This window comes from Phycomyces blakesleeanus, assembly GCF_001638985.1.
Source record: "Phycomyces blakesleeanus NRRL 1555(-) unplaced genomic scaffold PHYBLscaffold_8, whole genome shotgun sequence".
Taxonomy (NCBI): Eukaryota; Fungi; Mucoromycota; class Mucoromycetes; order Mucorales; family Phycomycetaceae; genus Phycomyces; species Phycomyces blakesleeanus.
In genome coordinates this window covers 1,166,579-1,191,201 of record NW_017265141.1, presented here as the reverse complement: position 1 = coordinate 1,191,201, position 24,623 = coordinate 1,166,579, and the positions used below count along the sequence as shown (strand labels likewise).

Below are 24,623 nucleotides of genomic sequence, written 5' to 3'. Positions count from 1 at the left end.
ATTATATTATAATTATAATTATAATTATAATTATATTACTACTATATAAATAAATTTAGGATTTTAAAATACGGAAAAGAAAAGAGGGTGAAATCTTCATAGGCAATATAATAAGGAGATAGTAAAAAGCTAATATTGGTGGGTAGAAATATTTTATGGTGGTTTGATTATATTATATATCTTCTTCTTCTTCTTCTTCTTCTTCTTTTGTTCCTTGGTTGTGTTACTATCGTACTCATATCAAAATAGCACATGCCTTTTTTGATTTTTTTTTAAGCTCTTTGAAATAAAACCTTGGTTTATGTATATTTGAGCTGATTTATCTAATCACAGTCATTTTTCAATTTTTAAGAAAAATTATAGTACAAATCTTTTTTTTTCTTATATTAAAATGATTATTATTAGTATTAGTATTACTATCTATTATGTTTCAAGAAAAATTTTCCTTTGTACTTCTTGTACTTCTTTTAAAGTATTCAACAACACACGATACATACATACAATACAATACAGTACAATACAAAAGAAATTAATACTCAGTCAGATTAAGAGGTATCAGAGGAATGGTGTGACTCAGAAGACTTAGTTTTCCTATGCATCCTGTGTTTCTACTTTTTATCCCGCTCACAAAACCAAGTCGACAATCTTTATTGATTGATGGATTGAATGATTTATTAAATTCCTTCTTTTTCTTCTTCTTTTTCTTTGCACACATTCATTCATATATACATACCTGCTTACATACAAATATAACATACATTCATAATGACCTTTACTTATGGCTACGAAATAGGTACATTATCAAACTAACAGCAAGAACCAAAAAGTATCATATTCCTATATTAACACAATATAAATCCCTGTCTTTTTCTGTTTGCTGTGAATAATTTCTTTATTAAAAAATAATAATAATAATAACGATAATCAGCATCTCCTAATGGCCAGCTCGGTCATGTCATTCCTCCTCCTCTCCTGGGAAAAAAAATAAGCGTCTCAAGTGCAGCAAATACAAATCGCTGGATCTTCTATGGCACTCGTAAAGAAATCGTAGACTGGATTCGGCAGCACCCTGACATAGTACTTGAGAATGCGGTGTTTGCCGGGGGTAGACCTACGACTTACCACACACACACTGAAATTGTGATCGATCTGCTCCAGATGCCCGATGCAGAACAGTCTTATTACGATTACTTTAAATCGTTTGTGGTCAGCGACTACGCTACTGAGCGAGTCAAGGTCGAGATCCGTCCTAGGGTTGAGAGCAAAGATCAATCAATCATCACCCTCTGCAGAGTAATAGTCGCAAGTGGAACCCGTCTGGGCGACGTTGTGGATGAACTCGAGCGGGAGTGGGCCCATCCTGCGGCAAGCTATTATCAGCAGGCCGTCGACACATTTAACGATAATCCCGGTCCAGTACACATCATCAGTACAGATGCCCCAATGGCTGTACATGTAGATCACTCATAAATAATCATGTATATATATATATAAATATACACACTCTAGTAAAACAGGTCATGGGTCGGTTTTCAAATTCTCTAAAAGAACTTCTTCAAGCATATCATGGACGATATTTTCTTTTCAATCATATTGATAATAAAATGTGCTCGGAATAAACCAAAAACTAGGAGGGAACATGGCTTAATATATCTATATTTAAGAGAAAGAGTATAAAGCTCTAGTAATGAGTAAAGTGGTATTTCAACCATGTCTTGTAGATAACTGCTTCAAATCCTTCCATATTCGCTACTCTGTCTCTATTCTTGTCAAAAAAAACTTTGCAAGATGAGACTAAATATGCTCAATAGAACGGAGATCCGGGCATTGGGTAAGCCAGAAATCAAAAGCTATCTACAAGAAACCTCTCTTTCTTATATCATGTGGCATAAGCGCCGGTGTGACATGGTGCCCCATCCTCTTGAAACAAGAAACTGTCTATTATTATCTTTGGACAGTTTTTCGTACTAGGGAAGAAAGTACTGCTTCAAACAGTCGATGTTTCCTTTTATTGTTACCAAAGGGTCAATACCCCTACCCCCAGAAACAACCACCCCCAAACCATGACGGAAGCCTTTTTCAAACTTGTATGTTTGGACAACGTGGTTCTTGTCAAACCTCTCGCCCGTCTTTCTGATGACTCCGACTCTTCCATCAATGCTAATTTCCTTTGCTTAGCGGTTTAATTTACTTTGCTGAAGCAACCATTTCAATCTGTTTTCCTTTTGTTTATCGCTCAACCATAGCTTACGAGCTGCTGAATAAGAACTAAAGCCAGATAATAATTCCTTGTTCTTGTGGAATGTGGTCATGCAGATGGAGATTCCCACATTGATTAATCTTTGATGCTCAACCGCAACTGACACAAATGACTCACTACGAAATGAGCGCACCATTGCAAATTGGGTTCTCTTTGTAACCTTTTGGTTCTATTAGTTGTGTCCAGCAATCTTACGAGCACGACGTTTATATCTAACCGGACTATAATTGTGACTAACTTGTCCATGGCCCAGCGTCTTTCTCTAATCCTTCAGGACAAAATGGCGTGTCCTGAAAAAACACAATATATGCATTGTATGCATTAACTTTAATACTTTGACCTCACACTTTGTGTTTATCAATCTCTCCCCAGGCACCTAACTCTCATTCCTTTAAGGGTTCCAGACTTTGTATCTGGGCAACATAATAATAAAATACTGTATATATGCAGGAGCAAGATGAATGAATGAATGAATGATATGTTGAAGTACAAAATATAAATGTATATATTTTTATTTGATTACTAGTCAGTTCTCTTGGGAGACTCAAAGTCCCAATACAAACATACAGACACATATACAAGTACACAGTGATACATACATACATATCACTGTGTACTTGTATATACGCTTGTATATTTATATAAATAAATATAGATATAAAAAATGGTAAGAAAGAAAGAGTAAATAGATAGATAGATAAATAGATAGGTATATAGGTATATAGGTAGTTATTTTAGAGCAGCATAGTGCTCATGACCACAGCTGCCACAGCACCAACCCAAGGAAGTGATCTAGAGGCATCACTCTTTTCTTGATCTTTTCCATTAGCACTAATACTGCTGGTTGTCGTGTTCTTGTTAACAGGTACTGCTGTGTCCTTGTATTGGCATTCGGTTGAAGTACACAAGCAGAGATTACTGATAGGATCCCACCACTTGGTACTATTGTTTTTATATATCATTGCAAAAAACAAACAAACAAAGAATAGGTTAGATATTTGAGTTAAGTTGTCCATTAGATTATCTAAAGGCTATACATACATACATGTTTATGTATATATAAAATAAATAAATAAATAAATAAATATGACTTACTCGCAGTCCAGGGGAAGTGGATAACGGAATCCTTCGGTACCATTCTGAGAAGACGATACTGGTGCAGGAGATTCAAGCGTAGGCGCAGTGCTTGGACAATTGAAACAAGTCTTGAAAGTTGTTGTTCCGAAATTACAACTACACAAGTAAGATAGATATATGTATGTAAGTACTTTCCTTTACTTTCTCTCTCTCTCTCTCTTTCTCTCTCTCATTTGCTAAATTGGATATTCTTAAAAGAGCAGAAAAAGGGGACTTACTTGTTCAACAGGTTGTCATCGATTACATGGTTGTTGTCATCATCTAGACCATTGCAGATCTCTTTTACAATGACAGGCTGTTGGCACTTCATGTAATCCTGCTTTCCTAACTCAGATGCCTTGACTGGATTCTTCATCCACTGCAGCAACTGCTGGTTAGTCACAATCCAAACATCTGGCCTCTTGGCAATAGACTTGACAAATGAAATAAGGCCCTCTAGCTTTGGAGCTGGATCAGGCAGACCAGGGTATGCTGTCAAATGAGCTAGAAAAAAAAGATTTATCAATTAAAATCAAAATTAAAATCAAAATAAAGGTGTTCAAATTTTCCTTTTTGTTCAAGATGTAATCTGTTGCTATGAAATAAATCAATAAATAAAGACAACTTACTTGGGTGAACATAGATTCCAAAGGGTTGACGGCCACCATTGTAATGTCGATCAAAGGAGGATGTACTCCCTGTTTTATTATTATTTATAATATATATAAAGTTAGAAAAGACTCAACTCCTTTACAATAAAACTAAATACAACACACTTCTATGTATATGTATATGTATATATTGATGTATTTTGTTAAAGAAATAGACTAGTAGGTAAACTTACATTGGCTAACATCTTCCGGTGTTCCGGCAATGTAGACATCCATCAATTGTGGAATACTACCGTTGTCCAGAACAGCATACATCGGTACTTCCCACAAGCCAGGCAATTGGATCTGGCCAGCGCCACAGATGCCAGTCCAACAATCATTGGCCATACCATGGTCTAGAGTGTATGGCCAGTATGCATCATCCGAGACTGCGCTTGCACTAGAATCATACAAAAAGTTCTGTTTCTTGAGCTCGGCTAGCGTGTCTTTGGTGTAGTTTAAGAACGGTGCACGGAATCCCTGGATCTTTCCGTTTGGAATACCACCATATGTGTTAAGAGCAGTTCGACAACTAGCAATTTCCTCTATAAAAATAATACATACATACATACATATTTATTTATTTATTTGCAGTTGTATGTAAAGAAAACCTTATTTTCTTTATCCTTCTTCTTATTTTTTTTGGGGTATGCAGGAGTGGTAACTAGGATCTAAGGCAGGTCAGAAGGAGACTTACGAGCAGATGGAGTACCGACGTGAGAAAAGGTGTGACTATAAATAAATATATATACTATTAATACTACTACTTCTACTACTTCTACTACTACTACTATGAATAATAATAGTATTAGCTTATTGAGATACTTACTCTGCAACTTCATTTCCTGCTGAATACCACTGTTGAACAAGTGAAAAGTCGGTATATTGCATCGATACAAACCTACAAAAGCGTTCATGTTTTTATTCTTTAATAACAATAATAAAAATTATATAAATATATACACATATCTATGTATCTATGCACGTATAGATTTTGATATGCAAATATACGCCAATGTGTATTAAAAGAAGAAGTAAATAATATACTTTACCATGTACCCAGTGCAGGGCATCCGTTTGGATTTCTATGCAATAAAATCTGATGAGTTGCTTGATTGATTTACAAAGAAAACAAACAGATACTTACGTTACATCAAGCATCTTGCGAGCTGTTTGGTAAAGTGAGGTTTGAATAGAATCATCAAATGTCAATGTAACAAACTATCATATGAATAATCATTTGAAAAAAGAATGACAAGAATTGAATTTAAAAGTAATTATTAGATTGATTGATTGATTGATTGATTGATTGATATTTTGGTATAGTGAGTCGTAATATTGAGTAGTATTTAGTTGGCTGGTTGATATATAAAATACATGTATCGGTTAATGTATTGCTTGATTGACTATAGGTACCTGGGGTGTGTCGGCTGGAGAGAATCCATTTGGTGGAGTCTTTGAGGCACAGAGACAGTTTGGAAGCTGACAAGTGGCAGGATCGCAACTGTAAGAAGCAGCGGTGGCGGCAGTCGTGACACCCGCCACACCAGCTCCCTCCTGACAAAGAACCCCGCACACAGATATTAACAGCACAAATAGTCCCAAGGATCTTTTCATAATGGTCCAATAAATAAACAACCAAATAAAAAATAAAAATCAAATCAAAGAAGATAAGATAAAGAGATCTATCTATATATATATATAGAGAGAGAGGAAGAAGAAGAGGAAAGAGCGAAAGAGAGAGAGAGAGAGAGAGAGATAAATAGAAGGAAGGAGAAGAAGGCATAAAGATGGGGAAATACTAGGCAAATCTTTATTGCTATTATTAACATCCCCCCTTTTCTTTCTGGATCCTGCAACTGTGTAAAGTCTATCTTTCAAAGGAGTAGGTTCTAGCTTCTTTTTCTTCATACTAATATTCTTATTTCTCTTATATATATATATATATATATATATATATATACACTATGTACGTGTATGTGTATGTGTCTGCTTGTCTGCTTGTCAGTCTGCTTGCCTGTTTGACTGACCGTCTTTCTGGCTGCTACTTTGTCTATGTTTCTTTTTATATATAAAAAATTATACCCCTTAAAAGCATTTTCAGTGCTGGGATATTACTTCCCCTTCCATTGAGACTTGAAGGCTACCTTTATCAATGCTTTGTAAAGTTTCGACCCTGCTTATACATTATTGCTACTACCCTTATTTTTTTTTTAAAAAAAAAGACAACACCAACTAATACTAATTTTAATGCTAATAATCCCCTTGGCAAAAAAAATGGGTTCATGTGTATTTATTCATTTATACAAAACTAGAATAGAATAATATCTTTAATTATTATTACTGTTATTCATGTAGCTATTGCTGTTGTTGCTGTGACCTCTCTATTTGTGATGTCTGGCGCAGAACAGGGCCATACGCTTGTAAGCTTCCTCAAGACGATCGACAGTGGGTGTAATGACAATGCGGATATAGTTGGGATAGTTGAAGCACTAATGATAATAAATATAAGGTTAATAACGATCAGTATTTGTTATTGTTTGTCCCAAGTATAAACATAAAAGTATGTATATTAATGCATTATTATTGTTATTTACTTATTTGCTTGTTTTACTCTACCTCTCCTGGCAAGCACAGCACAGATTCTTCGGCCATCAACTTTTGACTGAATTCAACGTCTGAAGAAATATCCTTGAACTTAGGAATATCGATACCAACCTAATACGAAATTATGTTTAGTAAAATGCAACACAAATAAAACAAAACAAACCAAAACAAAATAGAAATAGAAATAGAAATAGAGCATATATTTTATACTACTACTACTACTACTACTACTATTATTATTATTATTATTATTACCATCATGTACATAGCACCCTGGGGTTTAACAGGTGAAAGACCTGGAATCTTGGACACAGCATCAACACTGATTTTGGTATTCAACTAAATCAACATATAGATATATAATACACAACATTAATACATATATTATGTGACCAAGAATATCGAATCCTTTACCTCGAGCTGCTTAATGTTTCCAGCATAATAAGACTCGGGTGTCTTGAGAAGGATCTCGGGTAAAGCAGCCTGGATTACTGAGTTGGGACCAAGAATGATCTGAGAAAGGTTCAAGAGACCTTCCAAGATCTCTGCAAATGCACCGTGACGGTCATGTACAGTGATCCATCCCACTCTCCAGCCAGGAACCATCCACTTCTTTGCCAGTCCACCCACAGAAAGAATGGGTACATCGGTTGTCAAGGTGGCCATGGGGTAAAATGTGTTGCCCTTGAATACGAGATCCCAGTAGATTTCATCAGCAATGATAGGAACATGGTGCTTAGAAGCAACTGCCAAGATGGCCTTCAGATGTTCCTTTGAGTACACAGATCCACAAGGGTTGGAAGGACTACAGTATTGTTTGTTTGTGTTTGTAAGTATGGTTTATATATAGTTGTTTATACATAGTTAACATGTTGATCTATTATCATTAATAATACTGTGCTTCCATACTTACTTGTTGACCAAGATACAAGCAGTCTTTGAATCAATAAGCTTTTCCAATTGAACAACATCCACTTCCCAGTTCTTTTCAGGCTGTAGAACAAACAAAGAGAGAGGTTAGGTATTGAATACTAGATATCCACATACGTACATACATACGTACATACATGCATACATACATGCATACATACATACTTACATACATACTTACATACATACTTACATGTATGTATGCATATGTGTACGTTATTGTTACTGTTCTAATTTACTCACCACAAGATCATAGTACTTTGTCTCAACATAGCGAGTCTCAGCCAAACTAGCATAGAGTGGGAAACCAGGACGAGGTAAAAGGATATTTTGCCCACGGTCACACAATACATTCAAACACATCTCCAGGGCACCTGAGCAACCATTGGCCACAATTACATCATTGGCTGTCAAAGGAGCTTCAGGAACGCCAAACTTTGTTGCAATGGCTTGACGAGCAGCCAAAGTACCTGGTACACACAAATATAAATAAATAAATAAATAAATAAATAAATATTTTTTTATATTATATTATATAGAAAATATATAAGAAGAAAAAAGTTTCCCACGGTAATATTAATACTAATACCAATAAAGATTTATAGTTCATATATATATTCTTGATGTGACAAGTAAATCCATGTTCTTATTATTCTTTTTATAGTATATGTACAATAGAATTCACACGAAAAAAAAAACAGAAAGTTTACCATGAGCAGGTGGGTAGCCATTAGCTTTGAATGTGTTCAATTGATGTACAATGGCTTCATTTGCACTCTTGTCGACATTAAAGTTACCGAAAATAGTTGGGTCGCCTACATTTAAAAAAAAAGAAGAAGAATACCAAATTATATCTAGTGATTAATTACTGTCATTGTCGTCGTGTTGCTGTTGATATTGTCGTCGTGAAGGTTGTTATCGTTATCATTATCGCTATTCTTAACGCTGTAGGTGTTGGTTGGGATCATTGTACTGACCGACAGATAAACTGATGAATTCTTTGGTAGCCTTGGGATCCAGCTTGAGCTTATCGACGATTTGACGGATAGGATTGTGTGCTCTTTTGGCCACGTCAGAAGAGCGAATCGACCACTTTTTACGATCAGAACTCATTGTAATATCTTTTGTTTGATTTGTTAATAGGGAGGATGAAAGGAAGAAGGAAGAAGAAAAAAGGAAATAAAATAAAGAAGAGGTAAAAGAGAGAGAGAGAAAGGAAGATGGGTGTAAAGATGTATAGATATAGAATATATTGTAGATGGATAATATTTATACATAAAATTATACAATATAATAGAGCCAAAAAGTTTAATGAATTTTTTTGACTCATTTTTCACTAATCGGGTTATAAATCAAGCGCAGAAATTATTCTGCTCGTATTTAGGCGAAAATTGAAAAAACCAATGATTGTCCGTAGGGAAATATAATAAAGGGGAATTGTACACACAGAAACAATATAAATATTACAGTCCAAAGTATTCAATGATTTTAAAGAGGTTTTTTAGTTTATTTGTTTATTTATATGTATGTATGTATATATGTATATTTGAATATTTACTATTGTAATTTTTTTTTTCATAAAAGCAACTTTGACCATGCCTCAACATATCTATATTAGTAATACGCACAAATAAATATATAAAGTAAGTAATTAATCAAACGAGTATTAAAAGTGTGATAATCTTGGCTGTAGACAGCTGTCTGTTTATCCAAGTAATAATTAAGGTCTGACTTACTCTTTGCTGTCTCGGTCATGATCTTCAATAAAGCCAAACTTGACCAAGATGTCTCCAGACACGACGTCCTTCTCACTACGCTTTGACAGATTGAACCAGCATGATTTGTTATCTGGATCAAAGAAGTGGCGAGGTACACCATCTGCAATACCACCAGCATTACGGTCGAATATGTTCTTGAATGGCAGAGTAATTTCTCCCAAAAAGTCGCGTCCAAGGGTGTCACTATCCCAGATAGTGATTGTCACTCCATTAGGAACCTTTCCAAGCTTGATGGGAAAATCAAAATCAAAGTCCCAGACAGGATCCAAAGTTTGCTTGACCACTTTTGTTGTGAATTTTTTGTCGCTGTAAATAATGTTAGTATTTTATATATATACATATAGTGCCTTGCTTGCTTTCTCTTTCTCTTTTTACATTAAATATAAATAATTTATTTTAATCATCTTATTTACTTTATGCGAACGACGGCATAAGGGTCAGAACTTCCGTTTCGGTCACTATTTATTATTTGTTTATGTATTTAGTATTTGCTTCATATATATATATGCATGTCTTGGTCTTTCTTCTTGTTACTCACGCTGCAGCAAGATCTCTGGCGCCAATGATAGCTACTCTGAGGACAAGGTTTGACATTTGATATTTGAGAACCAGAAAATAAAAAAGTAAATAAAAAGAGAGAAAGGAAGAAAGAGAAAGGGAATTTGAAGAGAGAGGATAAAAGTGTTTCGAATTTGAAGGCCTGTCGTATTGATGAGCAAATAAAATCACATAAAATAGATTAATACAATACAATACAATACAATTTAACCAATTGCTTATTTTGGGTTTCCAAGGTAGTACATTTTGAAATTATTTATAGCTTAATTTATGTCTTGCATACATACATTTATATCGGTTGCCTAGATATAAATTTATATATAAAATTGTTTAAATGTTAATGTGTAAGAAAAAAAAAATGAAGAGAGCAGAGAAAAAGAAAATCGTTGGTCGTATACTCCTTTAGTTAAACACAAACAGAATCTCTTATAATAAAAATAAGAAATAGAATAGGGCTACAGTATTTTCGGTTATATTTGAAAACTATATTTTATTTTTGGCCAGTCTCCAAAAAAAAAATATATATATAGAGAACTAACCTCTTTTTAGTTTAGAAAAAAAAACAGAGAGTTTTTTGAGGTGCTCTTCATGACTCCGGACCTTACAACTTGACGTTCCACAAGACCCATCTCCCAAACCGTACACGAAGATACATGATATATATAGTAACTATGTAACATAAAATTTCCAAAATGAAAAAAAAAATATTGTACGTGTCGAAGGCGAAAATACACCTTCGACAGGAAGTAAAATGGGAAATAACGTCCCATATACAGCATACTGAACAGTCATATATACATAGCTACTTTTCATAAAAATAACAGTTATGTTAATGTGTTATTTTATTTCTTTACTTCTATGACATTGTCCTTTACTAATACAAGTACACATATTTATAAAAGGAGCTATAGAACTGTTTGGATCCCTTCAATCATGCAAGTTTATCAGGGTGTGAGTTCACCAATTGTAGTTGTTGTTCTTTGGATATCGATCATTAACTCGAACTTCAGTTACATTTACGGGAAATCCCAAAAAAAAGATATTGTAAACCCATATTAACATGTCAACTTTTTGAAAGAGTATATTGGGCCTGGGAGTGAATGAATAATCGTTGCAAAATAATAAATGCTCTGTGAAAGGAATCTTTTTTGGTCTTCCGAGTCATTTGTTGATTGGTAGATCCAAAGACAAGCATTAGGAGACGGTTGAAAAAAAAACTCCTTCTCCAAGAGCAGTATATTTAAGGTGCTTGTAATCCAATGATATTTTGTTTTAGTAAAAATGGTGTAAGATAAAAAAAAGACACACATTATGATGGGATTTTAAAGATCAAGTACTCTAATTTTTTTTTGAATGGTTTGGGGGAGTGGTCTGGTGGAATGCCAAGTTGTAAGATCTGAGGTCGTGAAGAACACCTTTTGCCTCTTCCGCTCATTGGTCCATTTGCTTTGCTGGAGAGACGAATATACTTTCAACAACCGAATTGGTCTTTCAGAAAATCTCTCTCATCAATCGAAGTAATCGAATTCGAGTTTCATTGCTTTCGTTTCCTAATGATTTTCTCGCGTATCCAACAACTTTGTAACCGTCGTTTTTTAAAGCATTGACATTGGTTTGGTAATTATATAAATACTTGGCAATATTATTGGCAGTATCGACTATAGAAGTATTAGTTAATTTAAATATTTATATTTTTTTAAAAATCTTATCTTGCCCAAGTCTTTCTCTTTCATAACATATAAATTTCTCGCCTGTACTTTCTTATTGTCGCAGGTGAAAACTCTCTTGTCAGGAGAGTCAAGCAGATCTACTTTGGATGACTTGAGCCACTTTCCAAAGCTGCTGACTGTTTTCTTGTCAAGTAGATTTGTGTGCTTCATTAAAAGCGCCAAAATTTCTTTTGTCTCCATTCTTTTGCATTTGTAGATTTCTTCATTAAGAGGATTATATGGTAGAATAGCGCTGTTAACAAAGTCAACAAGTTTGCTTTTTTAAAAAGCTTCCTCTTCTTTAGCTAACATCGGGCTTGTTTTTTAGGAGAACCTTACGGGCAGCCTGGCGGAACATCCTGGGCATCCTGGACAGCCTGGATAGCCTGGGAGTATGCAGCGTCATTCTTCTTGCCGGTATCGAATAATTTGATCTGGTCCCTAATGATACAGAATATCTGTATAAAGGCCTTCTTTTGTGCTTTGCAAAAATGAGTGGATGGGGATTACTTACCAGCTGGTAATGTCAAACTATGGGAACATTAGGTAAAAGAAAGAGAAATATATGATACACGTAAGAAGGCCAATTAATCGTAAAATAGCAAGCTAGGTTGCGTTACGCCTTAATGACAACAACTCCTTATGATCTTCTACATATGTGATTAATTATTATTTCTTTCTTGTCAAGTCTAAATGTAGGACGCAAACTGCTATTAATTGAATATACAGGATTTGATTTTCGTATGAGACAGTATTTTATTATTAAACTGACTAAAAATTGGTCGTACTTCCTAAAAGAAGAAGAGACAAGTCTATAAAGAGATTGGTAAACACAAAGTGTAGGGCCAAAGTAGTAAAGTTAATGCATACAATGAATATATTGTATTTTTTCAGGACACACAATTTTACCCTGGAGGATTAGAGAAAGACACCAGACCCCGGACATGTAGTCACAATCTATTAGTCCGGTTATATAGAAACGTCGTGCCCAACCAGGAAATGTCGTCCCCGTAAGCTTACCGGTGACAAAGACAGTGTAGTACCCGACATTTGGAAAAACCGAATGCATAAAGGTCGCTAATAATACTTTTTCTTTTTTCAAAAAAAAAGTACTGCCAAGATTTAGAATGCCGCCAAAAATATATATAAGTTTAACGTGAGTTTCAGGAATAAGATACTCTACCTTGTCTTTGTCCTTCCTCTTCTTCTTTCTCTCACTCACTTTCCTTTTTTTCCTTTCTTCAAGGCTCATTTATTTATCAACTGAAATGAGACTGATCCTCGGAATATTGATCCTTTTAGCCATTTTGAAGCTCGTGACCTGTCAAGGTAACCATGACGATTTGGATTAGTCTGTTCACATATTCAAAACCCCCCCTTCTTCTTTTGATTTTATTTCTTTCCTTTTTGTCTGCCTTTTCCATTGCTAATAAACCAAAAATAAAAATAAAAATAATTTATACTTGTATTCTATATTTATATTTATATTCATATGTGTATGTGTATGTGGGTTTATTCCAACTCTAGATGATGGGTCCGACCTTGGTGATGATGGATCAGACTCCGATCATCCGTCTGATGATCTTTCCGACACATCCTCTGAAGATGCAGGCACCTCAGATACTTCAGATGGCTCAGACATGACAGACACAACAGACGCAACAGACGCAACAGACAATCTGGGTACCTCGGACAATACCTCACCTACCGATAGTGGATCAGTTAATCCAACAGCCTGCACCGCTTTGAATCAATGGTACACATCTCTAAATGGTACCGGGTGGGCGGCCCGTACCGGATGGGGTACTACTGATATGTCTACTTGCTGCACCTGGTATGGCGTTGAGTGCAGTATTCTCGGTCAAGTAACCAAAATGTAAGAATTTTATATGCTTATAGATAGATAGGATAGGCTATTATCACTCTTATTATTCCCTTTTTTTGAAATAAAGACAAAACTAACCAACAAACTCGATAATAAATTATCCTCTCATAGCCGATTGGGGTCAAATCGTCTCCAAGGTCAATTGCCTAACAACCTCAACATGCTTCCTGATCTTACAATGATGCAAGTATATATAAGGATGTGTACTGGTTCAGTATCCTAGATACGAGACATTATTATTTTACTATTACTGGACACCAATAGATCAAGAAATGTGCCTAATTTTTTTCCCTTCTTCTATGTAGTGATTTAAGTAATAACCGCCTTTATGGACCTCTTCCAGACACACTGTCTTCTGTTACCAAGCTACAGTCATTGCAAGTATATTTTATATCCTTTTCTTGTTTCTTTTTTTTTTCTTTTTGTATACAAAGATAAAAATAGTACAGTTACATATTTAATGTACATGTTCTACATACATAATCACGTCACGCTTCCAAATATTAACCCTTTTTTTCTTCTGCTTCCTCTTTTGTATCTACACACACACAGTAATGCTAATTTTAACGAACTGAATGGCACACTTCCGACTGCCTTTGGTAGCATGCTTGCCTTGACTAGCGTGTAAAGTTATCACATTCATTCACAGCAGAACGTTTCTAATTGGTTCATGTAAATAATTTTTTTCTCATATAGTTACATGAGAAACAACTCTTTCACTGGCACAGTTCCTGACAATTGGGAAAGCTCTTTAACATTAACAGGTAAAATTATTTTGAGTTTTGATTTACTTCTAAAGGAAGAAGAAGAAGAAGGAAAATAATAATATAACTGACTGACTGACTGACTGACTGAATCTTTCTTTCTTAATTCTTGATAGATCTCTACCTTGGATCAAACAAACTTACTGGTCCATTTCCAACCGCATTGACCAAGTTAACTAAACTTGAATACTTGTATGTAATTACTATTGCGGGTGCTATTACTACCATTATTAAGAAAATGTTATTGTTGCTGTTATTATATGGCTTTTCTTTGTTTATATTTGTCTCACCCAACGTATCTTGTGCTTATGTATATATGTGGCGCTTTAGGGTAATTGATAATAATGGCTTCAATGGCGCACTTCCAAATGAGATCGGCAATCTGGTGAACCTCTTTACACTGTGAGTGTACAACTATTAACCAAATTATATAATTAGATATACATGTGCTTTTCTACACCAAATTTCTCACCTTTATTTTTAACGTACAGCAATCTGAAGAATAACAACTTTTATGGACCTATCCCTTCAACCATTGGAAGTCTTGTTCGATTAAACACCTTGTAAGTAAGATATAGATAATAATATTTGTAAGACTTGTTACATGATTAAATATATAATGTATTTATATATATGTGTGTGTGTGCGTGTGTATGTATTACAAAGAACATTGTCCTCTCAAGCGCTTAATGGTACCATCCCGGATACTATTTATAATCTTGTGAACCTTGAAAAACTGTAAGTTGTAAACTGACTATCTTAATTGAATAGCCTGCGTATATATATATATATATATATATATATACTCTTCAATTGTGATGGATCTGAAAGCAAAGAAACCTTTATTGTAAAAGAATCTTTGCCCTTCACCCCTCTCCCCTTCCTTATTCTATATTTATGTATATACATATATCTAATGCTATCTTAGTGATCTTTCAAACAATCGCTTGACAGGAAATCTATCTCCTAAAATCGGAAGTCTGGTCAAATTGACAAAAATGTAAGTCTTACAAAATAATTAAATAAATAAAGAAGGAAAGAAGTACTTTTTTTTTCAAAAATATTAATTTCTCTCTCTCTCTGTCTTTGGCTTATGTTTATTTATTTATTTATTTGTATGTAAAAAACAAAGTATGATGAGCCACAATGGACTCACAGGGGATATTCCTGATCAGTTTGGATCCCTCACACAGTTACAGTCCGTCATGCTAAACTATAATAGTTTCAATGGCCAGTTCCCTGCCACCACAGCACCTTTGCCCCTTGGATTCTGTAACATGATTCCAAACCAATTCCAGACCTGTCCCGACAAAAGTGTCCTCGGTAATGTCGAAAGTCTCGCCTTCCAATGTTCGGTAGATTGTGGGCTGATTACCGGCACTACTAAGAAAAAGAGCAGCGGCGTCCAGGTTACTCATTCGATTGGCAAGATTTGCATGGCTCTTTTTGTCAGTATCATTGCATTACTTCTTTAGAAGAGAAAACAATAGCAGTAATATATTTATAAGTATTGTATTGTATTATATTATATTTTACTGTAATTTAAAGCTTCTCAAATTTCCCCTTCTCTTTAATGTAATTGATCCATGTATTTCTATTATATACAAGCTTCTGACCCTCGATAAATGTATAAATAAAGAGATCCTCGATATAGACAAGAAATCGTATTTAATCATATTTATTATATAAGATACATACATACATTGTAAGCTAATCTAAATCCTAATACCATATTTGCATTTTCTATATTATTACTATTATTACTATAGCCATATATATATAGATATAGAGCTAGTAAATATACTTTATATTAATGAATGAATGAATATACTAAAAATCAAGTAATATTAAAATTAAAATAAATGAAGAAGTAGAAGAAGAAGAAAAAGAAAAAGAAGTGCCTGTTGGTTTATATAGATTTGTAGAAAGATAAATTACCAGGATAATAATGATGATAATTAATTATAATTATTTAATATAATCTAAAGACCTAATATCATGTAGAGCTAGATACAGGTATAAAGCCATATGAAGAACAAAGACACACGGGAAGAATAGGAGATTTGAATAATAATTTAAATAAATGCACACAAATAAAAAAAAGGTTTCTTTATATTTCAAATCAACTAACCAAAAGCAATGTCAAAACCAGAAACTGCAACAGCAACTGCAACAGCAATAGTAACAGCAGCAGTAATGGTAGTAGTACTCAATTGAAAAATAAAAAGTTAGTAGTAATAAAAGAAGAAATGACTGATATTTAGACGATAATTATTGTTACCAATATAGTCGTTTTCTTCGTCTTCGTCTTCGTCTTATTTTCTTCTTCTTTTGCTCTATTTAATACAGATTATAATTTGCAATTGGTTTGTTTATTTTGTAATGTATTCATCTATCACAAGAGTTGGTTCGATTCAGGTTGAAACCTGTCACCTAATATCAAAGCTAATTTCTTATTTTTATTTGTCCTAAATCAAAAATCATGGTAACCCAGCGTACATACTACATTACACCACATCTCACCACATTTTTTTTGATGTCTTACATAACATTAGAGATCTTCAATACATTTAGGCTTTCAAATAATAATAACGATAATAAAGATCCTGTATAATTATAACTTGATCCAATTTGTATGTATGTTTGGCTATACATATCACCTTCCTTTCTCTCTTCCCTTCCCTTTCCCCTTTCTCAAAGTCAATTCCCAGCACGTGTGATGGGAGGTTCTTTTTAGTTTTGCAGTGTATTTTGCGACTGTTATTTACTTGCGCAGAAGCACGAGTTTAAACTAGCAAAATAAAATAAAATAAAATAAAATAAAATAAAAACCTTCTCCTTTCAATGATATTGGGATTTTACCAAGCATAATTCCCTGGAATCCTCTTTATTTATTTTCTTAGAAAAATAGGCAAAAATAGGGTCAATAATCTCGACAATAGGTGTTTACTTACACTTGATATATCTATCTCTCATATACTCATATATATATGTATATATAAGTATAAATCAACAGAGAGAGAAAGAGAGAGAAATATATAGAATAGTTGCCCTGACAGCAGTTTCTTGCCGCGTTTGGAACAAGGCAAAAGGGTTGTATATATATATATTGATCGGCAGTCTGACCGGGAGATATATATATATATATATTTACATGTACATATATCTGTATGTGTGTTCTAATCAGATATATGTCCAATATTTTTGTGTGGGATCAAAAGGGGTTTAGGCCCTAAACAGAGTCTGGGTTCTCTCCTATTAGCAGACAAATATCAAGTCAAGATAAGAAAAGAAAAGGAAAAGATGGTACTTAGAAAGACGATAAATACATGTATGTGTCTATGTGTGTATGCAAGGCCTACTACTTTGAAAGGAGAAGTGGAATGCAAGGGAGGGTTAAAGAATAAGAGCAAACCAAATAAATAAACACATAGAAAAGAATAAGATCAGGGAGTGTAGGCGACACATCAAAGGAAGACAAAAAAAAGCCATTTTGGCTCAGGGGGAAGTAAAGAGATTGAGAGAACAAGGATCTCCCTTTCTACCATTACTTATAATACTAATACTAACACTAATACTAATATTAAATATATTATATATATATAAAAAAAGGTCTATATAATCTCAGGTCTTCAAGTCAGTGGTTTTGGGATCGTCCTTCACTTTATCCAGTATCCTTTCCTTTCAATCATCATGAAGTTCATTAGCACCACTCTCATTGTCGCCGCCTGCTTTGCCTTTGTTTCTGCCCAGCAAAACCCACCAATCATTGCCATTACCTCACCTTTGATGGGTACCAAGTACAAGGCTGGTCAACAAGCCATTCTTGCTTGGGTTAACCCAAAGGTCCCCAGCATTTCGCAGATCGTCCTTGCCCGTGGCCCATCTACAGGTCTCCAGCCCATCACAGTCCTGGCATCCAACGTCAATACCGCTGACGGCAAATATGTCTGGAAGATTCCTGATGATATCGAAGGCGGTGATGATTGTAAGTTTCTACACCAAAAATAAAAATAAACAGAATTGCACTTACACAATTACTAAACATCTTTATCTAATTTTGTTTCGCAAAAATAAAGATGCGTTCGAGTGCGGTACTTCGCCCGATATTGCGTTTGCAGGTCCATTCACTATCGAAGGCAACGGTGGTGCAGTTGCAGCAACAAGTAACAGCTCTAGTGCACCTGCTGCCGCACCCGCCAAGGCTGCCTCTCCTGCTGCTGCTGCCGCCGCTCCTGCTGCTGCTGCCTCGAAAGCTCCTGCTGCTGCCGCACCTGCCAGTAGTGGATCGGCACCTGCTGCTGCCGCCCCTGCCCCTGCCGGTGGTGCCGGTGCCACCCCCGCTGCTGGCGCTGCAAGTGCTAGTAAGGCTGGATTCCCAGTTCCTAGTGCTCAGGCTGTCAAGGCCTCGTCGGCTTCTACCACTGAACTCTTGACCGGCAAGACTGTGCTTGCCATTGGTGCAGTCGCCCTTATTGTCCAAGCACTTTAGAGCTTTAATTTACCTTATCTTATTTTATTTTGCTGTCGTTTCTTATCATCTCATCATTTAGTACCAATCTATTCTATTTCTCTCATTACCTCTATTCTATCTCATCTATTTATCTACCTATCCATTTATCTATCTATTTCTTTCATTCATTCTTCTTCTTCTTATATACTTATACCCAAATAGCATAAAGTACAAGTACATTTCCCGTATCCTCTTTTTCCAAAAAAAAAAAAACAAAACAAAATTAAGCATAAAAAAAAAGGGAATAAGTCTCTTGTTCTCAGTTCATCATGGTAACACGAGCATTATTATTTTGGCGGTGACAAAATGGTGTATTTAAAATATAAAATAAAAAGGGTTCAAGCTTATATTACTACTATTATTATTATTGGTATTATTGAAATGAATCGTCTTGTCCAACAAAGAGCATCTAGACTGGTTACATTGACAATCCCAAGTAGACGATCTCAGGTGAGATCAATGCCTTTCATTCAATGCAATTACTCACAATAATAACAATGTAGACATTTGTCATGTCAAAATCAATGTTTGGAATGTCAAGACGTCAGGTAATTTTTTAAAAAGGAGACACTCACGACAAATTATAGACTAGACAAGTCTAAATCAACTTCATGTGTTTTGGTCTGATAGATATCTCAGGCTAGAATGGGTGCTGGTGTACGTCGGTTGAAAGAAAACGATTCTGGAGCACTTCAGAATTTATTAGAAAAAGTGAATGAAATAGAAAATGAATTTACAGAAATATTCCAGCCGTTCAAACCCCTTGTGAGTGAGTTAACTTGATCAATTAAATAAATAATAAAATAATTCAGTTATATATAATTAGATATATATATATATTATCCACACTGTACAGAATTGCTCTTTTATTATTATTATTATTATTATTTTGAGTTTGGGTTTTTCATTATACTCACTTGCACATATACAAACACACATACAAATACATGTTCATATACGCACAGACACACACATGCAAAGCTTACTGTACAGCAGATGCATACCAGATAAATTTATTGAAGCCCATGGTTGCAGATTCACCTATCTACAGCCTTGTGCCAGAGATTGCAGACGACATGTTGCACATATCAGTGGGTGCAACCAGTGGTGGGGGTGAAATTTTTGTGTGTGCAGATGGTACTTTTACAACGTGGGCTGTTAGTGATCAGACCAGTCAGCACTTTTTGGACAACTTCGTTCGTTCTGCAGTCGAAATACGATCAAAGTCTACAATCGAGACAGAAATCATCAACTTTGTAGTAGATGAAGACGAGTAAGACCTTTGCATTTTTGTATTTTTTTAATGGGTTAATTCAAATATATATATATACTTATAGAAATAGGCAAAAAAAAAACAGAAATTTAATCAAGTGTAATAAATTTATATAATATTTTTTTCAAGGCTCACAAACGTTAAAGGAGACTTGATCTTACTCAACCCTTATTCACCATCGCCTCAATTTTCTAAGGCAGCATTCTCACTTGCCCTGGGCCGTGCAGCAAAATTGTCTACCTTTGAGTCATCCATGGACAAATATCTGGCTTCAATTGAAGATATTCCAATCAAATTGGCTAACGGAGAAAGAGCTCTGTCGAGCTCAAAAGAATCTCGGGTCCTGGAAGCCAAATTGATGTGTTTACACCAGCAACTTGGTATGAATGCTACTGATGGCTTCCTCGAAACTCCAGATTTTCAATGGACACAACCTGAATTGCAAGGTAAGCAAGAAAAAAGAGATATTTCCAAGATAATAAGAATAACAAGAATAATAATAATGTCTAATATACTTGTTTATTTGAATATATACAGAATGCTACACAAAACTATCATCTTCATTAAATATACAGCCGAGAATTAAGATCGTACACAAGCAACTAGGCAAGTACTATATACACATTCAAACATATACATTTATTTGTGACATTATCAAAGTATAAATGACTAAACTTGATTTTATTTGTATTAGATTATTGCTCAAAGATAATTAATCTGCTCAAACATTAAGACCTTAGTAAACGTACAGTACTTTTACAATCTTCTATAGTAGCCATACTGGGTGACCAATTGGCTTTTCTAGTAATCTAATATTTTGCTATATTACTTGATTATAGCCAAAATCTAAACAGACAAAAAATAAGCACTCTTTTATCTTTAAAATCTACACTTGAAATAAAAACAATAGAAATCATAATGTTATATATTGCAATACAATACAATCCAATTTAATAAAAAGACACACAATCCATCTCCAACTTACTGGGTCCAGAAATAAAAGGTTGTGACTTGTAAAAATAAACAGTTCTTGATGCCCGACAAATTTTTTACCTTTTTTTTTTAATTTTTTTTTGTGAGTTTCTCGAAACACCTCTTAATTCTATACAACATCATGAGCGTTATCGGCATTAACTTTGGTACAGCCTACACCTCCATTGGCTACGTCAACAAGGTCATTATAAAACGAATCCTACAGAGAATATACAAAATCCGAAATTGTTACTGATGCCTACTTTAGGAAGGACGTGCTGATTGTCTCGCCAACGAAGAAGGTGATCGTCAGATCGCCTCTGTTCTCGCTTTCCACGGAACCGAGGAGGTGCGTACATTTTTTCTTTATAAAAAAGAAAAGAAAACAAAAGAAAGATAATAAATATATATATAGATGTATATGTATATAATATTTGTGTACAAAGTAACCATATTATTAAACTAATATAAAATCATGTATGTCTTTTTGCTTTGTTTATTTAAATAATCTAGGTCGTTGGTTCCCAAGCCAAGTCTGAGATTGCTCGTCACCCCAAGACCACTGTTGCTAACTTCCGTGCTGCCCTTGGCAAGAGGTAAATATATGCGAATATTTGGGTAGTTTTGTGTGCATAGCCTCTACAAGAAATATATTGGAGAAATGGATAGAGATATATAGAGAGAGAGCAATGATAGAAGAAGAAGCTAATAATCTGTATTTATTTATTTGTCACTATATAATAATAATAATAATAATAATAATAATAATAATAATAATAATAATATAATCTATTTAGCTTTGCAGAGGCCGAGAACTTGACCGGCTCTGCTGCTCAGATCGTCAACAAGGACGGTAAGCCCGCTTACGAAATCGAGTTCGAGGAGAAGAAGGAGGCTTTCACCGCCAAGACCATTTCCACCAAGTTCTTCTGCCACATCCGCGAATCTGCCGAGCAGTTCTTGGGTGGACCTGTCGCTGGTGTTGTCATGGCCGTGCCATCTTACTTCACCGACAAGCAGCGCGAGGAATTGTCTGCTGCTGCCGAGGATGCCAAGCTCAAGGTCATCCAGCTCGTTCACGAGTCTGCCGCCGCTGCCGTTGCCTACGGTATCGGTCAGGAGTCTTCTTCCAAGAACCCCCAGGACAAGACCATCGTTGTCTGTGACCTGGGTGCCCACTCCTTCGATGTCACCGTCCTTACCGTCCGTTCCGGTATCTACTCTGTCGTCGCCACTGCCCACGACACCAAGCTCGGTGGTAGCTCCTTCGACGATCTCCTCATTGCTCACTTTGCTGCCGAGTTCAAGAAGAAGACTAAGGTCGACATCAACGCCAACGCCAAGGCTCTTGCCAAGCTCCGTGGTGCCGTCGAGGTTACCAAGAAGATGTTGTCCAGCGCCACCTCCGCCCCTTGTTTCGTTGAGTCCCTTGCTGAGGGTTTCGATCTCCACGGTACCATCAACCGTATGCGTTTCGAGATCATGTCCAACAAGGTCTTTGCCCGTATCCAGGAAGTTATCCGTGAGGTTCTTGGCAAGGCTGATCTTGATCCCTCTGAAGTTGATGAGGTAAATATTTGTATACATACATATATACATATGTGGGTGTGTGGGTGTGTACATTGAACAGGTAACTAAAAATATTATAAACTTTTTTCTTTTCTTTCTTTGGTCTTAGGTTCTCCTTGCTGGTGGTGCTGCCCGCGTCCCCAAGTTCGCTGTCAAGATCCGCGAGACCTTCTCTAGCGAGCAGACCAAGGTCCGCTCCGAGTTGGAGGCCGATGAGGTCGTCGCTCGTGGTTGTGCCATCCAGGGTTCCTTGATCGCCGGTTTCGAGAAGGAGGACATTGATGCTTCCACCCACCCCGTTGTCACCCTTGTGCCCCACACCCAGAAGGCCATTGGTGTCTTGAACGCCAACAAGGAGTTTGTCACCATCATTCCCCGTGGTACTGCCCTCCCTGCTCGTCGCGTCTTCGAGTTCAGCAACTCTGCTGACAACCAGACCCACGCCTACCTTGCTCTCCACGAGGGTGAACACACCATTGAGAAGACCGAGCTTCCCGCCGAGGCTGTCGAGGATGATGAAGAGCCTCTTGAGCCCGAGGTCATCACCAAGGTCGTCACCAAGCCTGCCACTCTCTTGGCTGAACTCAGCCTTCCTCTCCAGCACGGACAGAAGGCCAAGGCAAGCAAGGTCGAGGTCCAGGTTACTGTTGATGCTGACAGCAAGTTGAACGTTGTTATGCGCGAGAAGAACGGCACTGGCATTGTCAAGGCTGAGATTGCCAACAAGAAGTAAAACAAAAAACAAAAACAAAAAAAAATCACACATAAAATGAAACCCTTCTTTACAAGAAACATATTAAAAAGTATTCAAAGATGATATCTTTTCTTTCCATTCCCCTTCTTCTTCTTCTTCTTTACTTCATTCTCCTTTATAAAAACAAGAGCATAAAAAGAAAGATTACATTAAATATATATATATATATATATTTGTCAATATTGTTTTGATATATATATGAAAAAGGCAAATTATTAAAGATATATATGTGAGTGCGAGTGAGTTGTAAGTTGTGTGTTGTGAATTGTGAATTGTGAATTGTGTAAGAGAGATATAAATAGAGATTGCGAGTGAAATATATATAAAAAAAAGATGTATGATATATAAGGTGAATTGGTGGGAAATTGTGAAAAAGTTGCGAGTTTCAAAGATTAAAAAGAAAAAGAAAATGGAAGAACAAGAAGAGGTTCTTTGTTCTTCTCTTGACTTCCTTTTAAGATGAATATTTAATAAGCTCGAGTGGTAGTAAACTTTTGACTCATGGCCTCCTTCATCATACCCAGCTGAATTTCAGAGTCTTCCAAGTGTCTCGTGGCTTCAAGAAGCGACTCCTCGCGCTCGTTGAGCAATGTGCGTAGGCGGGCAATATCATCAAGACTTTCGGCCAGACGCTGCTTGAGGGTGGCAGCTTCATTACGTGCTTTGAGATTGGCTGCCTCAAGCTGAGACACCTTGATGTGGACCTCAGACAGGTTCTGGCTCGCAGAACTCTGTCCGGCCTGCAAGGACAAGGCCTCTGTCAGTTGTTGTGTGAGATCTGCCATTTTGGCGGTGTTCTCGCGCATCTGAGCTTCCGCGCGGGTCGCACGTCCGTGCCACATCGACAATTCCTCTAGTGCGCGCTGGTGGGCCTCTTGTGCCTCTTCGGCTCGTTCGTGAGCTTCTTTTGCTCGTTCTTCGGCCGAAAGTCTTGCCCCGTGGTCGTGCTGGGCTCTACGTTGCAGCTGCTGCAACAGTTTTCCGTTACTTTCGTTTTCCTTCAGAGTGGTCGTCAGTCGACGCTCGAGTAAGGCCGCACGCTCGGTTTCTAGTGTAGCCAGCTCATCTTCTTGGCGCGATTTTAGTGCCAGATATTTGGACTTGAAATAGGCGGCTTCCTGAAGGGCGGCTGTGCGAATACGGTCCGCCTGAGTTAATTTATCCGACATTGGCTGAGCTTGCTGCCCAATGCTTGTACGCACCCGGCGTAATTCGGCCTTCACGGCAACAAGCTGTTCAAACACGATCCGCTTGTCGTACTGCAGGTCCTGAAGAGACATCAGCA

General features: G+C 36.2%; 9 protein-coding genes across 9 annotated transcripts; 4 read left to right on the top strand and 5 right to left on the bottom strand.

Annotated features, from left to right (window-relative positions):
- Nucleotides 1-765: 765 nt before the first annotated feature.
- On the top strand, nt 766-1,470 carry PHYBLDRAFT_167325 (hypothetical protein; the record flags this gene model as incomplete). Its single annotated transcript, XM_018435625.1, has 2 exons — nt 766-793; nt 929-1,470. 2 exons carry the CDS (start codon nt 766-768, stop codon nt 1,468-1,470), a joined length of 570 nt encoding a protein of 189 aa, XP_018293038.1.
- Nucleotides 1,471-1,967: 497 nt separating this feature from the next.
- Nucleotides 1,968-2,506, bottom strand: PHYBLDRAFT_67765 (hypothetical protein; the record flags this gene model as incomplete). The annotated part of the gene is made up of 3 exons (XM_018441846.1): nt 1,968-2,173; nt 2,252-2,429; nt 2,456-2,506. The coding sequence occupies 3 exons, from the start codon at nt 2,504-2,506 to the stop codon at nt 1,968-1,970; spliced, it is 435 nt and encodes a 144-aa protein (XP_018293037.1).
- A 542-nt stretch (nt 2,507-3,048) lies between these two features.
- PHYBLDRAFT_1733 (chitin deacetylase) lies at nt 3,049-5,550 on the bottom strand (the record flags this gene model as incomplete). The annotated part of the gene is made up of 10 exons (XM_018436995.1): nt 3,049-3,202; nt 3,356-3,493; nt 3,616-3,880; nt 4,006-4,074; nt 4,221-4,571; nt 4,724-4,758; nt 4,856-4,927; nt 5,079-5,125; nt 5,179-5,247; nt 5,443-5,550. Coding segments are annotated over 10 exons (1,308 nt in total), but the record flags the coding sequence as incomplete, so codon positions are not given.
- Nucleotides 5,551-6,303: 753 nt separating this feature from the next.
- Nucleotides 6,304-8,689, bottom strand: PHYBLDRAFT_186606 (hypothetical protein). Its single transcript, XM_018439263.1, has 8 exons — nt 8,541-8,689; nt 8,274-8,378; nt 7,807-8,033; nt 7,547-7,626; nt 7,048-7,438; nt 6,889-6,972; nt 6,646-6,744; nt 6,304-6,518 (listed from the first exon to the last, which is right to left on the bottom strand). The coding sequence occupies exons 1-8, from the start codon at nt 8,674-8,676 to the stop codon at nt 6,411-6,413; spliced, it is 1,230 nt and encodes a 409-aa protein (XP_018293035.1). The 5' UTR covers nt 8,677-8,689; the 3' UTR covers nt 6,304-6,410.
- Nucleotides 8,690-9,041: 352 nt separating this feature from the next.
- Nucleotides 9,042-9,985, bottom strand: PHYBLDRAFT_186605 (hypothetical protein). Its single transcript, XM_018439262.1, has 4 exons — nt 9,880-9,985; nt 9,755-9,799; nt 9,300-9,647; nt 9,042-9,172 (listed from the first exon to the last, which is right to left on the bottom strand). The coding sequence occupies exons 1-4, from the start codon at nt 9,933-9,935 to the stop codon at nt 9,139-9,141; spliced, it is 483 nt and encodes a 160-aa protein (XP_018293034.1). The 5' UTR covers nt 9,936-9,985; the 3' UTR covers nt 9,042-9,138.
- A 1,223-nt stretch (nt 9,986-11,208) lies between these two features.
- PHYBLDRAFT_144346 (hypothetical protein) lies at nt 11,209-12,658 on the bottom strand (the record flags this gene model as incomplete). The annotated part of the gene is made up of 5 exons (XM_018431196.1): nt 11,209-11,367; nt 11,657-11,861; nt 11,948-12,049; nt 12,123-12,139; nt 12,629-12,658. 5 exons carry the CDS (start codon nt 12,656-12,658, stop codon nt 11,209-11,211), a joined length of 513 nt encoding a protein of 170 aa, XP_018293033.1.
- Nucleotides 12,659-12,807: 149 nt separating this feature from the next.
- PHYBLDRAFT_181014 (hypothetical protein) lies at nt 12,808-15,937 on the top strand. The gene is made up of 12 exons (XM_018438400.1): nt 12,808-12,937; nt 13,136-13,484; nt 13,605-13,676; nt 13,799-13,870; nt 14,046-14,117; nt 14,190-14,257; nt 14,374-14,449; nt 14,588-14,659; nt 14,749-14,820; nt 14,924-14,995; nt 15,186-15,257; nt 15,390-15,937. The coding sequence occupies exons 1-12, from the start codon at nt 12,877-12,879 to the stop codon at nt 15,730-15,732; spliced, it is 1,401 nt and encodes a 466-aa protein (XP_018293032.1). The 5' UTR covers nt 12,808-12,876; the 3' UTR covers nt 15,733-15,937.
- Nucleotides 15,938-19,151: 3,214 nt separating this feature from the next.
- On the top strand, nt 19,152-20,775 carry PHYBLDRAFT_67758 (hypothetical protein; the record flags this gene model as incomplete). Its single annotated transcript, XM_018441845.1, has 6 exons — nt 19,152-19,220; nt 19,274-19,318; nt 19,401-19,535; nt 19,736-20,043; nt 20,173-20,489; nt 20,738-20,775. The coding sequence occupies 6 exons, from the start codon at nt 19,152-19,154 to the stop codon at nt 20,773-20,775; spliced, it is 912 nt and encodes a 303-aa protein (XP_018293031.1).
- Nucleotides 20,776-21,135: 360 nt separating this feature from the next.
- Nucleotides 21,136-23,497, top strand: PHYBLDRAFT_186603 (hypothetical protein). Its single transcript, XM_018439261.1, has 5 exons — nt 21,136-21,217; nt 21,284-21,364; nt 21,529-21,611; nt 21,813-22,584; nt 22,694-23,497. Exons 1-5 carry the CDS (start codon nt 21,158-21,160, stop codon nt 23,315-23,317), a joined length of 1,620 nt encoding a protein of 539 aa, XP_018293030.1. The 5' UTR covers nt 21,136-21,157; the 3' UTR covers nt 23,318-23,497.
- The last annotated feature ends 1,126 nt before the right edge of the window (nt 23,498-24,623 follow it).